The following is a 13142-nucleotide window of genomic DNA, read 5'->3' on the forward strand; positions in this document are numbered from 1 at the left end:
CGTATCTCCTGTATCCGCCATCACAACCTTCACGGGGAGCAATTGTCCCATTACCACTCTCCTGCTGCTGGTGAAATCTCCTCTGGAAATTCAGTGGATGACGCTGTGTACCTTGTACAGCATTGGGGAGTAACATCTTACAAGTACCTTGTATTGACCCTGGATATATATTTCTATAAACTATATAAAAGCCCAATTTTTTGTTACGTTTTTATCTTTCCTGCATTGATTTGCCCTGTACTGTTCAAAGGAAAAAACGTCAAAGCTTAGCGATTAACCCTTTATCTGGCGTTTGGACCTGAAACCCATTGCTTTGCTGTACTTTCAGGCCCAAAAAGGATTCATATATATTTTTTTTTTTTATAGAGTATTTTGACTTCCTAATTTTACTAAAGCTTTTTAGATAACACAGCACCTTCAATTAAATGCACAACTGGTTTATGAAAAATTGAGAATTTTCCCCAGAGCGGAAATGAAAGTTAACGTCTGGTAAACGCGGTGTTAACTAAATCAGTATTACCAATACATTGTACGGCTTGTTCCTGAAGAGCAATTATTTGCATGTCTATTCACTGCAGGCACATGTGCACTAAGCACTGCTATTCCAGACTACGCCTCATCATGCATTCAACAGAATGGGTGGTGTGTCTTTTCGGCACTGGAAGGTAGTGGTCTTATGGGCCATGTTTAGTGCTGTTTTCAGCTGGAAAGGGCCTTGCGTTAACAATAACAGCCGTTAGTGCTAATAATATGCGGAAGAGGTGTTCCTCCTGACAGCGCCTGTCCTTATTATTCGTGTGGCGTTACCGGACCTCTGTGGACCGGGCCCATAATAATAACGTCATACTTTAGCCCTGCGCTCCCCCAGCAGGTAAAACTGCAGCTGTCCAGAGCCCCTAAATCTGTGCTTGTGATTAGTTGGGTGCAGGGTGGCACGTCACTTTCAGGGGGTCGGGGAGTCAGAGTGCTTAGGGGAATTTGACAATTGGAAGTCAGCATTTCTCCATGAAATTATTATGTTGGGGGCTTCAGTCTCCAAATCTCACTTTTTTGGAGTCCTGGAAGCTGACATCTTTTGGATGTCATCAATACACAGCACTCCCCTGTGTGCGGTGCAATAAAGCAGCTGATTAGGTGAGATCCTCTGGGTGCTCAGGGTGGGAGAGGGGTGACCCCCTTTTGGATGCTCAGGTGGTAGAGGGGTGACCCCCTTTGGATTCTCAGGTGGGAGGGGGGTGACCCCCTTTGGATGCTCAGATGGGAGAGGGGTGACCCCCTTTGGATTCTCAGGTGGGAGAGGGGTGACCCCCTTTGGATGCTCAGGTGGGAGGGGGGTGACCCCCTTTGGATGTTCAGGTGGGAGAGGGGTGACCCCCTTTGGATGCTCAGGTGGGAGAGGGGTGACCCCCTTTGGATGCTCAGGTGGGAGAGGGGTGACCCCCTTTGGATGCTCAGGTGGGAGGGGGTGACCCCCTTTGGATGCTCAAGTGGGAGGGGGGTGACCCCCTTTGGATGCTCAGGTGGGAGGGGGGTGACCCCCTTTGGATGCTCAAGTGGGAGGGGGGTGACCCCCTTTGGATGCTCAGGTGGGAGGGGGGTGACCCCCTTTGGATGCTCAGGTGGGAGGGGGGTGACCCCCTTTGGATGCTCAGGTGGGAGGGGGTGACCCCCTTTGGATGTTCAGGTGGGAGGGGGTGACCCCCTTTGGATGTTCAGGTGGGAGAGGGGTGACCCCCTTTGGATGCTCAGGTGGGAGTGGGGTGACCCCCTTTGGATGCTCAGGTGGGAGGGGGTGACCCCCTTTGGATGCTCAGGTGGGAGGGGGGTGACCCCCTTTGGATGCTCAGGTGGGAGGGGGTGACCCCCTTTGGTTGCTCAGGTGGGAGGGGGTGACCCCCTTTGGATGCTCAGGTGGGAGAAGGGTGACCCCCTTTGGATGTTCAGGTGGGAGGGGGGTGACCCCCTTTGGATGCTCAGGTGGGAGGGGGTGACCCCCTTTGGATGCTCAGGTGGGAGAGGGGTGGTTCCCTTTTGGATGCTCAGGTGGGAGGGGGGTGACCCCCTTTGGATGCTCAGGTGGGAGAGGGCTGGTTCCCTTTTGGATGCTCAGGTGGGAGAGGGGTGGTTCCCTTTTGGATGCTCAGGTGGGAGGGGGGTGACCCCCTTTGGATGCTCAGGTGGGAGGGGGGTGACCCCCTTTGGATGCTCAGGTGGGAGGGGGTGACCCGCTTTGGATGCTCAGGTGGGAAGGGGGTGACCCCCTTTGGATGCTCAGGTGGGAGGGGGGTGATCCCCTTTGGATGCTCAGGTGGGAGGGGGGTGACCCCCTTTGGATGCTCAGGTGGGAGGGGGTGACCCGCTTTGGATGCTCAGGTGGGAAGGGGGTGACCCGCTTTGGATGCTCAGGTGGGAAGGGGGTGACCCCCTTTGGATGCTCAGGTGGGAGGGGGTGATCCCCTTTGGATGCTCAGGTGGGAAGGGGGTGACCCCCTTTGGATGCTCAGGTGGGAGGGGGGTGACCCCCTGTGGATGCTCAGGTGGGAGAGGGGTGGTTCCCTTTTGGATGCTCAGGTGGGAGGGGGGTGACCCCCTTTGGATGCTCAGGTGGGAGGGGGGTGACCCCCTTTGGATGCTCAGGAGGGAGGGGGTGACCCCCTTTGGACGGGTTACGAAACATTCTGTGCCACGTCAGAGTTGTCACTTCTCCTCCCCGCCTCTCCCGACTTACCCGCAATCCCGGGTAGGGTGTGTGTGAACCGGGTAGGGTGTGTGTGAACCGGGTAGAGGGGTCCCCCAGGCCGGGGATCTGCACCCGCATAGCGCTGAGAGGAGGCGCCGAGGGAAGGCGCCGGAGAAGGAAACTCCGCCCGGTCTCTGTATGACACCCACACATTACATACAAACCCACCCAGTGTGACACACCCACACATTACATGCACACCCACCCATTACCTACACATCCAACCAGTGTGACACACCCACCTAGTGTAACACACCCACCCCTTACATGCACATCCAACCAGTGTGACACACCCACCTAGTGTAACACACCCACCCATTACATACACACCCACCCAGTGTGACACACCCACCCAGTGTGACACACCCACCCATTACCTACACATCCAACCAGTGTGACACACCCACCTAGTGTAACACACCCACCCATTACATGCACATCCAACCAGTGTGACACACCCACCCAGTGTAACACACCCACGCATTACATGCACATCCAACCAGTGTGACACACCCACCCAGTGTAACACACCCATTACCTACACATACAACCAGTGTGACACACCCACCTAGTGTAACACACCCACCCATTACATGCACATCCAACCAGTGTGACACACCCACCCAGTGTAACACACCCACGCATTACATGCACATCCAACCAGTGTGACACACCCACCCAGTGTAACACACCCACCCATTACATGCACATCCAACAAGTGTGACACACCCACCCATTACTTACACATCCAACCAGTGTGACACACACTGACTGAGAAACACACACACACACAGATCCAACACATACACACTGACTGAGAAACACACTGACACACCCACCCACTACATACACTGACTGACTACAGAGAGACACACACACCGACTGACTACAGACACACTGAGTGTGCACCACACACACTGTGTTACATACCTACAAGGTGCATCATACACACTATATACACACCGTGTGCAAGGGACACAGGATGGAAATGTCTTGCTGTGAATTTAACATTCATGTGGTAATACAAGACCCCCTAAAAAAGTAATTACCCACAACAAGTTTAGAAGAACAGCGCAAATTCATTCATTAATGTCATATAATTATCCTTCTCCCCCTAACTGCTCCGTGTAACCGCATATCAGAACAAGACTCGCAAAGCCAATGCAAAAAATCAGACACACATTTCATGATCACTCTTCAGGTCATTTTACCATTAAAATACCCAAAGCCATGTCTACTAAGCAGTGCTAAGGCATACGACACCTTACAGCCCAATGAATTGAATGAACCATAAGGTGTTTTATAACTTAGCACAGTTTAATACAAAAGGCCCCTATTCTGGCAGTTTGATACCCAGACCTGTAGATAGCTTGCAGGGCTATGTGTTAACCAAAGTCTCTAGGCTGCAAAATTGGGACAAATCCAGTGCAAAAAAACAGCACCTGATTGCGCAAAGTAAAAGGCTCCCATTGAAAGCACGTGGCGTTTTCCCTGAGATAAATCTCAGGCTGTTTTTTTTTTTACACGGGTTCCGGCGTTGGGGAGACTTTAGCAAAGTTTGTTTAATGGGATGAAAATAACCCATGTGTCATATTCTAGAAGCTAATTGAAAGAAGTTTAACTTGGCTTCCATAATATGTCAAAACTCCAAACACAAGCCAATAAACATTACAGACTACATTAGCTGCACATGCATTGGCCCAGAGTGGAACGTTACAAGCAATTAGATTGTAAGCTCCTCGGAGCAGGGACTCCTCTTCCTTAATGTTACTTTTATGTCTGGAGCACTTATTCCCATGACCTGATTTATATTATTTGTTATTTATATATGTATTACTACTGTGAAGCGCTATGTACATTTATGGCGCTATATAAATAAAGACATACAATACAATACAATGGGATATATTCAGGTTAACATTACCTGGATGTGTCGCTGGTATTGACTGCTTCATACGGTCCAGAAAAGCCTGGGCTAATTCGCCCCTGCGGACTTCTCGAACGATATAACAGTTATGAGCCTAATGACCAGGACCGTCAGAGTGACAGTGACGAAACAGTACAGCTGCTGCCTGCTGGGGGCACCTCAACGTCACTTCTAGAATAGCCGGGATTCAATTTCTGCCAGCTTGGCATTCTCTTCACCTGACGTTGAGAGAGTGGTGGAAATGTGGTCGGGGGGAAACACGAGGTTTTGGAGACACCAGGGCAGGAGTGGCCAGCTCCAGTCCTCAAGGGCCACGAACAGGTCCGGTTTTCAGGATATCCCAGCTTCAGAACAGGTGGCTCAATCAGTGGCTCAGTCTTTGACTGAAAATGTTTAGTAACGTAAAAGCTGAGAAAGTGTGGGACTTGTCTGCAAGGCAAGATATATTAGGGCTGGAGGCCTTTTTATTGCCATGTTGCTGTTCTTCTTTTTGTGTGTTAAAGTATTTATTCGTGAATTATTCCAGCCCTGATTGCAATTCTGGTTTTGTACCTTTTAAGAACCCTGGATCCCTTCACACACGTATGGTAACTCTCAAACCGGGGTTCCCAAAAAGAGCTTGGTGGGGTTCTGTGTTTTGTTAACTCTCAAACCGCCAACTTACTGTATTTATCCTGTGTGGGAAAAATACGATTGCTTGGTATGGCTTATGTCCTCCAACGAAACGTACGGCTTTCAATGTTAATTATAATTTGTCATAGCAACGTATTACATTTGTTAACCTTTTTTAATAATTAAATTAAGAGCAGGTCAACATCAATGTATTAGGGCTTAAATAAAATGTCAGCCAATATCACATTTGTGAATCTCTGGCTGAACCCCAGGGTTCCACAAAACTGCTAAATACATTACAGAACTGTTCTTTGCAGTGCTCTGCTTTACCTCGCCCGGATATTCTACGCAGGGCACTGGACTTTTCACATATGGTATTAAATTAGGGTTGCCAGGTGTCCAGTATTGAATCGGACTGTCCTGTATTTGGACTCTGCCCAGTAAAAAATGAGAGGCAATACTGGACATGTATGTGTCTGGTATTACCTCTCTGGATATAGTGACCTGAGCGGTTTGGGGGGCTGCGGGATTTCCCTGAGCAGGGAGACAGCAGGGCTGCTGCTAGGGGGCTGGGCATCTTCCTCCATCCTGATTGGCTGCATTACACAGCGACAGCCAATCAGGAGGAGGTGTCAGGAGCCTGGGGGTGGGCCAAGGAGAAGAGGAAACAGCATGGAGCGGTGAGAGGGGTGTGTGTTGGTCTCGAGTGCGTCGCACCTTTCACCATTGTGTCCAGTAGTTTTGGAGAAGCCACCTGGCAACCCTAGGTATTAATGAACTAGATTCGGACCTCAAGATCTATACAGAAAGATGCACAGCTCAGTGGTTACATCAGAAAAAAAATCATTTAGAAAAAAAAAAACAAATAAATAATCCTGTTTGTATAATAAGATGGGCGAGTTCAAACTCGGAGTTTGGAAGTTCAAGTCGATCTTCGCAACGACCTTTGAAATCTGAGCAAAATTCCACCCAAACCCCAGGAAAGGCTCATTCTGAGATTCAGGGATTTCTGTCCTTTTTAATGAAATGGGTAAACATTTGAGTTTTGCAAATAGATAAAACTCACAAACTTTTGCAAAAAGTTCGACCAAATTGTGAAAATAAATTTGTGCTCATCTTGCGTCTATTTCCATAATTTGTTACAAAAAGAAAAACACCCCGTGAAAGTGCCCACCCTATATACAAAGTCAGCTGTGCGAACAACACACCCGTGAAAATTCTAACAGGCGTTAACACCGAAATAACCCCTTCACTGCCAGAGACGTCTGTGTGCATCCTTGTACATGTTATTATATTTCTTTGCAACGTGTTGCAGGGTTCGGCTTCTTCACAATGCTGATCCTTCTACTGCCCCCGGATAATTTACACAACCAGCCAAAAATGTCAGCTCCTCATCTTATCTGATCACAAATCAGCAATGGCTTTGTAAAGATTACAGAAATGATAATATAATTGAGAAATAACAACACGCTCCGTCTTGCACACACGTGAGATTCCCAATTTCCCCCTCAGCTGCGGTGTCATTTTGGTTCATGATAAGTTGTCCTCCAATTCTCCCTTCAGGAATAGCAAAGACAAAATACATTCTCAACTCCATTCACAGACTCTCCCCCCACGTTTCCCAATGTACACGATGCAGATATCAAGATTCCAGCAGTGGATGTACAAATGAGCCCCCCACCCCCCTTTTAGGTTCATCCCTTCACATGGGATCCCCCTATACCCCCAGCCTTTATATCTCCGTTCGGGAATTAAAAAACATTTAGATTGTTGCAGTTTGTGTAAAGTTCTGATTGGTGCACAGTGTTCTCTTCTCTAATGATTCCCCGGATTAGTGGGTTTCTCATTTGGTTTTTCTCATCTTCTCTCCGATGGGCAGCCGGCTGTGTATCTCTAGTACTCGATAGTGACAGCTTTGGTCTTTAAATACTCATTCAGGGCTTCCTCGCCTAAAAACACAGACAGGAGTCATTTCTCTTATCGGCGGAATACACATCACTAAGGTTTCAACCTGCACAGTTTGTAAGAAATGATTCCTAAGAAAATATTCGTCCATCCTTTTCCATATTGTATTTTACATTTCTCTTCAGAATAAAAGTGTTATCATAGGCAGCCAGACCACCACTTCCTGTAAAACGAATCAAAAACATTTTTAGCATCCCGAAAAATGAGACACACACAGGAAACGTCCTGTTTGGCGCAGTATCAAAAAGAAAGGCAATGATTACAGTAAACAACAGAAAATGTCACTATTCACTGGACAACCACATGGAGTTGGCACATCATATGAATGTTGAATGGGTGGGTACCCCTGTGTGCATATAATGGAGACTGATTTGGCTTAAATGATATCTTGGCTTTATTGAGCCTGTTCCTTTATCCAGGCAAAACATACAAAAACAACAAAATAACAAACCCTATCCCTTTGTAAGGCCTAACTTACTTCCCCAGACCCTATCTGCAGAACTGGAGGGACATTCCCATTACCAGCCTATCACCCCAAAGTCTCAGGAGGTACCTTAAGCAGGTGGCCCTCCATGTCAGTCTCTGGCAGGTTCCTGGGCCCTCTCGTGTCCAGGAAATATAGGTCTCTGGGTGTCTTGTCCTCAGCACAGCCTTTGTGCTCAAGATAGTGTCTGGGTGCAGGCTTCTCTGCTCTCCTTCTGTCAGCCCAAATGTGAGCTAAGGAATCTCACTCCTGTTTCCAACAGGAGGCTTTTCTTACAGACTTAATTGGCCAGATGGAGTCTGGTTAACTGCCTGCTGCACTTAACCAGATCCCTGCTGGATTTTAGAGATAGTTTCTTCACCAGGGATAAGTCCGTGTTACAGTACCGTTTTTTTTTTTAAAAGAATACATTTTACGTTCACATTTCCTTTTCCTCTGGTTTCTCCCCAAAACATTTTTTTCCCTTTAAAATGGTAGCTGGATTAAGAGCATCCCCACACTTCAGAGGGTTAAGGTAATACAACTCCTGCAGTTGGAATTCTAAATCCAGCTGCCTGGCTCTGAAATCCAAAACCTTGTTCTGCACACAGAATATATTTTGAAACCCCTTTTGCACTGCATGTAGGAAAGTTTAGGAACGTGTCAGCATTCCCTTATTAAGCATTTACTATTTTCTGGTTCCTCTTTGCTCATTTGCTGCCAAAGGGGCCTGCCATACAATGGCAAATAAAGGGATATGGGCACGGACCGCAAATTGAATAACGTTGGACATGTGTGGCTTTGGCTTGGTGAGACCAGGCTCGCATCCAGAGGTCAGTATTGCTGAGTACCAGTCACTAGAAGGTCAGACACTGACCTGCGGATCAGGAGACAACCGGGGCACAGTACGACACGCAGGAGGCGGCTCTAACATATAACAGAACAAAAGACAAAAAGGCCCAGTGCTATCTAAACTATCTAAGCTATCTAAACTGCGATAGTGCTGATCGGGGACTATTGTACCGGAAACTCCCATTGAAGTCCCATTGAGCCGGAGACCTTTACACCACGTCAGATCCTCCCCCTCCCACCCCCCCATATGGAAGATAAATAATTGACGCACAGAGGCACAGAATTAGAGAATATATCTCATTACAATCTGTACGTCATGTAACTTCTTATTCCCACTCCCTAAATCACCAGGTGATGCACAAAACGTGGAGCAAGGACATTGACACAAAGAGATGCAAGATGAAAATAACGTAACTTGGCTCGATACGTCAGCCACATGTTTCCACGGATAAAATTGCTGGGGGGGTTTGCCCTACTTTTGCAGCCGAGAGATTTTGATACATTCCCCTGGTATCTGCCCATTATATGATACAAATCTCTCCTTACCCAAGTCCTTCCCAAAGCCAGACTCCTTAAAGCCCCCGAAGGGAACGGCCACGTCGGTTTTGTTGTAGGTGTTTACAAAGACGGTTCCCGCCTGCAGCTTCTCGCTGACGTACAGAGCTTTGCCGATGTCCTTGGTGAACACGCCAGATGCCAGGCCAAACTCTGTGTCATTGGCTCGCTTCAGCACCCCATCAACATCGCTGAAACACAAAGAGGAGTCACTACGCCAAACTGCAACAACTCAGGGCGCACACACACGGTATCCCAAACCAGGAGGCCTTCCATACCAAGGCTGGGATTCTGTGACCGCACCCCGATCTGGCGTTAACTGCCATTGAAGTCAATTCGATACCCCTCTTTACGGATTACTGAAACCCAGCCCAAGTGACTATGAAATAAACTCTATACTAACACACATGTATTATACAAACTGATGGCTGATCAGAACCACCCGGTCCATCTTGTCTGACCATTTTTCTATCTGATGTGACATCTCAGACCCTTTGGTTTCTTTCATATAGACTATAGACTATAGAGCATAGACATATACACACAGACACGCATATATTTCTTCATAGGTTGAGTTGTGCAGAAGTTTTCTAAAACATACATGTCAGTTCTTTGGATGCACACGGCGAAGGTGTAAAGTGACGCAGAGTATCCCTCCTTTTTTATTTACAATTCTAGACTTTTCACTATAGTTTTTTAAATCAAGAATATATATTAAAATAGGTCTTTCTTCCTTTCCGTTCCTATGGCATAAACCCTTTGAATACGGGGTCCACACATTTTTTTTCAACAGGCATGTTGGCTAGTAGTGGGTGTACAGTAGCTATGGTTCTGGCAACGTACAATGGCAGCATTAAGTAAAAGTACATTTTTCTTAAAGTCTCTCCCTATTTGGGCAGCTGAGATCAAATAAATAAGGTTTCACAGAAGACACAGAACAAGCAATGTGTGTAACACACTTTCACATGGTGTGTAGTGAAGGGTTGTCACGTTGGAAGTGAGTCTCACTCATTGTTGGGGTTAGTGGTATTTAAGACTTCAATAGGGACTCACTCTTAGAGGTTGGTATGTTTCCATTACAATCCTTGCCAACTGTGAGTGTCACTAAAGCGACATTCTCCTACCCGTCTTTGAACTTGGATATGATCATCACCGGGCCGAAGGATTCCTCTTTAGCGATGAACATCTCGTCCGTCACATCCGTAAATATGGTCGGTTCAAAGAAAAACCCTGAAAACAATGAGCGGTTGTTTGGATTATGGGAAATGTTTCCAAATGGTCCCACTGGCACCTTAAAGGGACACTGAGATGGATTACAAAGAAATGATGAAGGACACTGTGGGACTCGAAAGCTTGTAACATATCAACCACTTGTTGGTCAAATAAAGGGCATCGTACCCCCCACTCCATCTCCCTCCGCTGTTATCTTACTACTGAGAATCCCCTGTAAACCGGTTATAAAATGAACTGCAAACGGTTTCATAGCAGCTCAGCTAACACAGCCAACTCTGCTTAACTCTCTCACTGCCGGATAAGATTGCAGTGCTGAAGTGGGTAAAGCAGCATTCACTCTCACTGACACATGTAACACATTTAAGAAGGGGAATGAGGGAGACCCCCTTCCTCAGGCTGTGGTGCAGCGGGTTGAAGGATCAACATTAAAAAACAAAAAAAACAAATGATACTTGTCAGGAAGTCTCCCGATAAACTGGAGCAGTGAAAAATATTAGATGAATTGATAAAATGATGGAGCAGTTGGCTGAGGGTACGGAGAGAGCAGTGGTTGTTCCTGTGATGGAAGTTGTTCCAGCCATGGGGGAGGGGGAAGAAGGGTGTGTGTGGGGGGGGGAGGGGTGGTGTGTGTTTGGGTGTGTGTGTGTGCGCATGTGTGCATGTGGGGGGCGGAGTGGGTGGTCAGTGCCCACTTGGTTGGGATTGCCAGCCAGCCCGCCCTGCCTGAACATCACATGCACGGACTCTGTGCATTACAGTGTACGGAGAGAGCAGTGGTTGTTCCTTTGATGGAGTTGTTCCAGCCGGGAGGGAAGGGGAAGAAGGAGGAGGAAGGAGGTTGGTCTCCTTCCCCCCCCTTTTCCCCCCCCCCTTGTCCCCTCTCCCCTCACCTTTTCGATTGTGTTTTTCGACACATTGTAACCCATTGGTAGCAGCTCTTGGGAGATTCGCCAAGGTGGCCCCCAATAATGACAGTGCCGGAGTGTTTTCCCTGAACAACCGTTTTTCCAAAACAGAAAATGCTTAAAGTTTTGTTTTCAAAGACACCAAAGAGCAGAACAGAAAACTAAAAATAAAAAACTGCCCAGCAAACACATAATAATCAGGGATGTGGTACTCACCTGGGCGCTGGAGCTGCCTCCCTCCATACACCAACGTGGCTCCCTCTTTTACTCCCGTTTGGCAGTATTCAATCAGTTTATCTAAGTGGGCTTTGTGGTTCTGCGGTCCGTGGTCTGTGGACCTGTCCAAGGGGTCCCCGATCTTCATCTTCTTCACATCTCCCACCTGTCAGAGACCAGGAGATGCATCAGTCCCTAAACCATGCACTAAAAACTCCCCCCCCCCCCCCCGGCACTGCAAGGGTTAAGGTCCTTAAGCTTCATCGGCAAAATATACGCATTCGAATCTAGATCCAGCGCAGGAGCAAGCAGAGCAAAACCAACCCGCGTCCCAGAACCTGCCTACATTTCAACATCTTTATATCCCCAAACTGGCAACAATGCAGAAGATGACACTGATGAAGAGGTGCGATAGTGAAGAGAAGAAGGTAACAACTACTTTTTTAAGCAAAGGAGGGTGGGTATCGGTGTTGGTCCTTTCTTCCATCTAGTAACAATTCCACGTAGTACCTTTTCTTGGCCCAACAAGTAGTTGATGTGTTACAAGCTTTCCAACCTCTCAGGGTCCTTCATCGGGTCCAACCCTACTGAGAGGTTGGAAAGCCTGTAACACATCAACTACTTGTTTGGCCAAGAAAAGTTATCGTTCCCCCTCCTCCCCTCTCCCTCCTTTGTTACTACTACTTTTTACAATGAATTCTAAAACGTTCCACTTCCAGAGAAAATATTGGGCTATTAATGCGTTAAAAAGCCGCTCTGTCTTTCTGTTCTGACAACATGAATAAGACATGAGCCAGATGGTTGTCAAAGAGTTTTGTCGCAGGTTTAATAAAAGTATTGTGTTCTCCAGCAATGAAACACGGTACGACTGCTTTATATTTAATTATTTATAGCATTTTGACTTTGGCTACGCAGTACACGGAGAGCCATATTTACTAAGCACTCTTCTGGCATTGGAAGACACCTTATAGCTTATTCAAGTCAATAGGCTGTAAGGGGTCAGCCAGTCCCGGGAGGTGTTTTATGGAAGGTGCCTGCTTCGTAAATATGGGCCTGTGTCCTTTTCATTTGGATTCCTTTGAGGTCAAGTAAAATGCTTATGTCTGGCTCAGTTGATGCCTTGTTAGTTTGACAGACCCTATTAATTGGCATCTCTCTGATTTCCAGCTTCAGAGATGTCCCGTCTGTGCTCTAGAACCCACACTGTCTCAGAGAACGTCCAATCTACATCCCAATCCAACGCCATCGATATGCCCCCTGAACCCGACACTCACCACTCTCTGCACAAATTCTTCATGGATAGATTCTTCCAAGAATAGCCGGCCTGCAGCAATGCAATTCTCCCCCTTGTTAAAGAAGACGGCGCTCATCCCCTGAGAGTGAGATTATGGGAGAGAGTGAGATTATGAGAGAGTGAGATTATGAGAGAGTGAGATTATGGGAGAGAGTGAGATTATGGGAGAGAGTGAGATTATGGGAGAGAGTGAGATTATGAGAGAGTGAGATTATGAGAGAGTGAGATTATGGGAGAGAGTGAGATTATGAGAGAGAGAGAGTGAGATTATGAGAGAGTGAGATTATGAGAGAGAGAGAGAGTGAGAGCGTTTGAGAGAGCGTGAGACTATATGGTTACCATGCGCACTGGCTGTGTTCTAGGGCCATATACAGATAGGA

General features: G+C 47.3%; 2 protein-coding genes across 8 annotated transcripts in view; both read right to left on the reverse strand.

Moving 5' to 3' along the window:
- SLC41A3 (solute carrier family 41 member 3) overlaps positions 1-4797 on the reverse strand; it is a 34358-nt gene extending 29561 nt beyond the window's left edge. The window contains exon 1 of one of the 4 annotated variants that reach the window (XM_075574595.1): positions 2729-2884. The gene's annotated coding sequence lies outside the window, so the exon portion shown is untranslated. Of the gene's footprint in view, positions 1-2728; positions 2885-4664 lie in introns of those variants that run through there. The other 3 variants (XM_075574594.1, XM_075574591.1, XM_075574592.1) reach the window with 3 other exon arrangements.
- Positions 4798-6269: 1472 nt separating this feature from the next.
- ALDH1L1 (aldehyde dehydrogenase 1 family member L1) overlaps positions 6270-13142 on the reverse strand; it is a 108870-nt gene continuing 101997 nt past the window's right edge. For all 4 annotated transcript variants that reach the window (XM_075574611.1, XM_075574610.1, XM_075574613.1 and 1 more), the window contains 5 exons: positions 12743-12841; positions 11469-11634; positions 10239-10344; positions 9106-9305; positions 6270-7228 (listed from right to left, as the gene is read on the reverse strand). In XM_075574611.1, coding sequence (XP_075430726.1) covers positions 7173-7228; positions 9106-9305; positions 10239-10344; positions 11469-11634; positions 12743-12841 — 627 coding nt within the window. In that variant the 3' untranslated portion in view covers positions 6270-7172. The remainder of the gene's footprint in view (positions 7229-9105; positions 9306-10238; positions 10345-11468; positions 11635-12742; positions 12842-13142) is intronic.

Source organism: Ascaphus truei, chromosome 17, assembly GCF_040206685.1.
Source record: "Ascaphus truei isolate aAscTru1 chromosome 17, aAscTru1.hap1, whole genome shotgun sequence".
Taxonomy (NCBI): domain Eukaryota; kingdom Metazoa; phylum Chordata; class Amphibia; order Anura; family Ascaphidae; genus Ascaphus; species Ascaphus truei.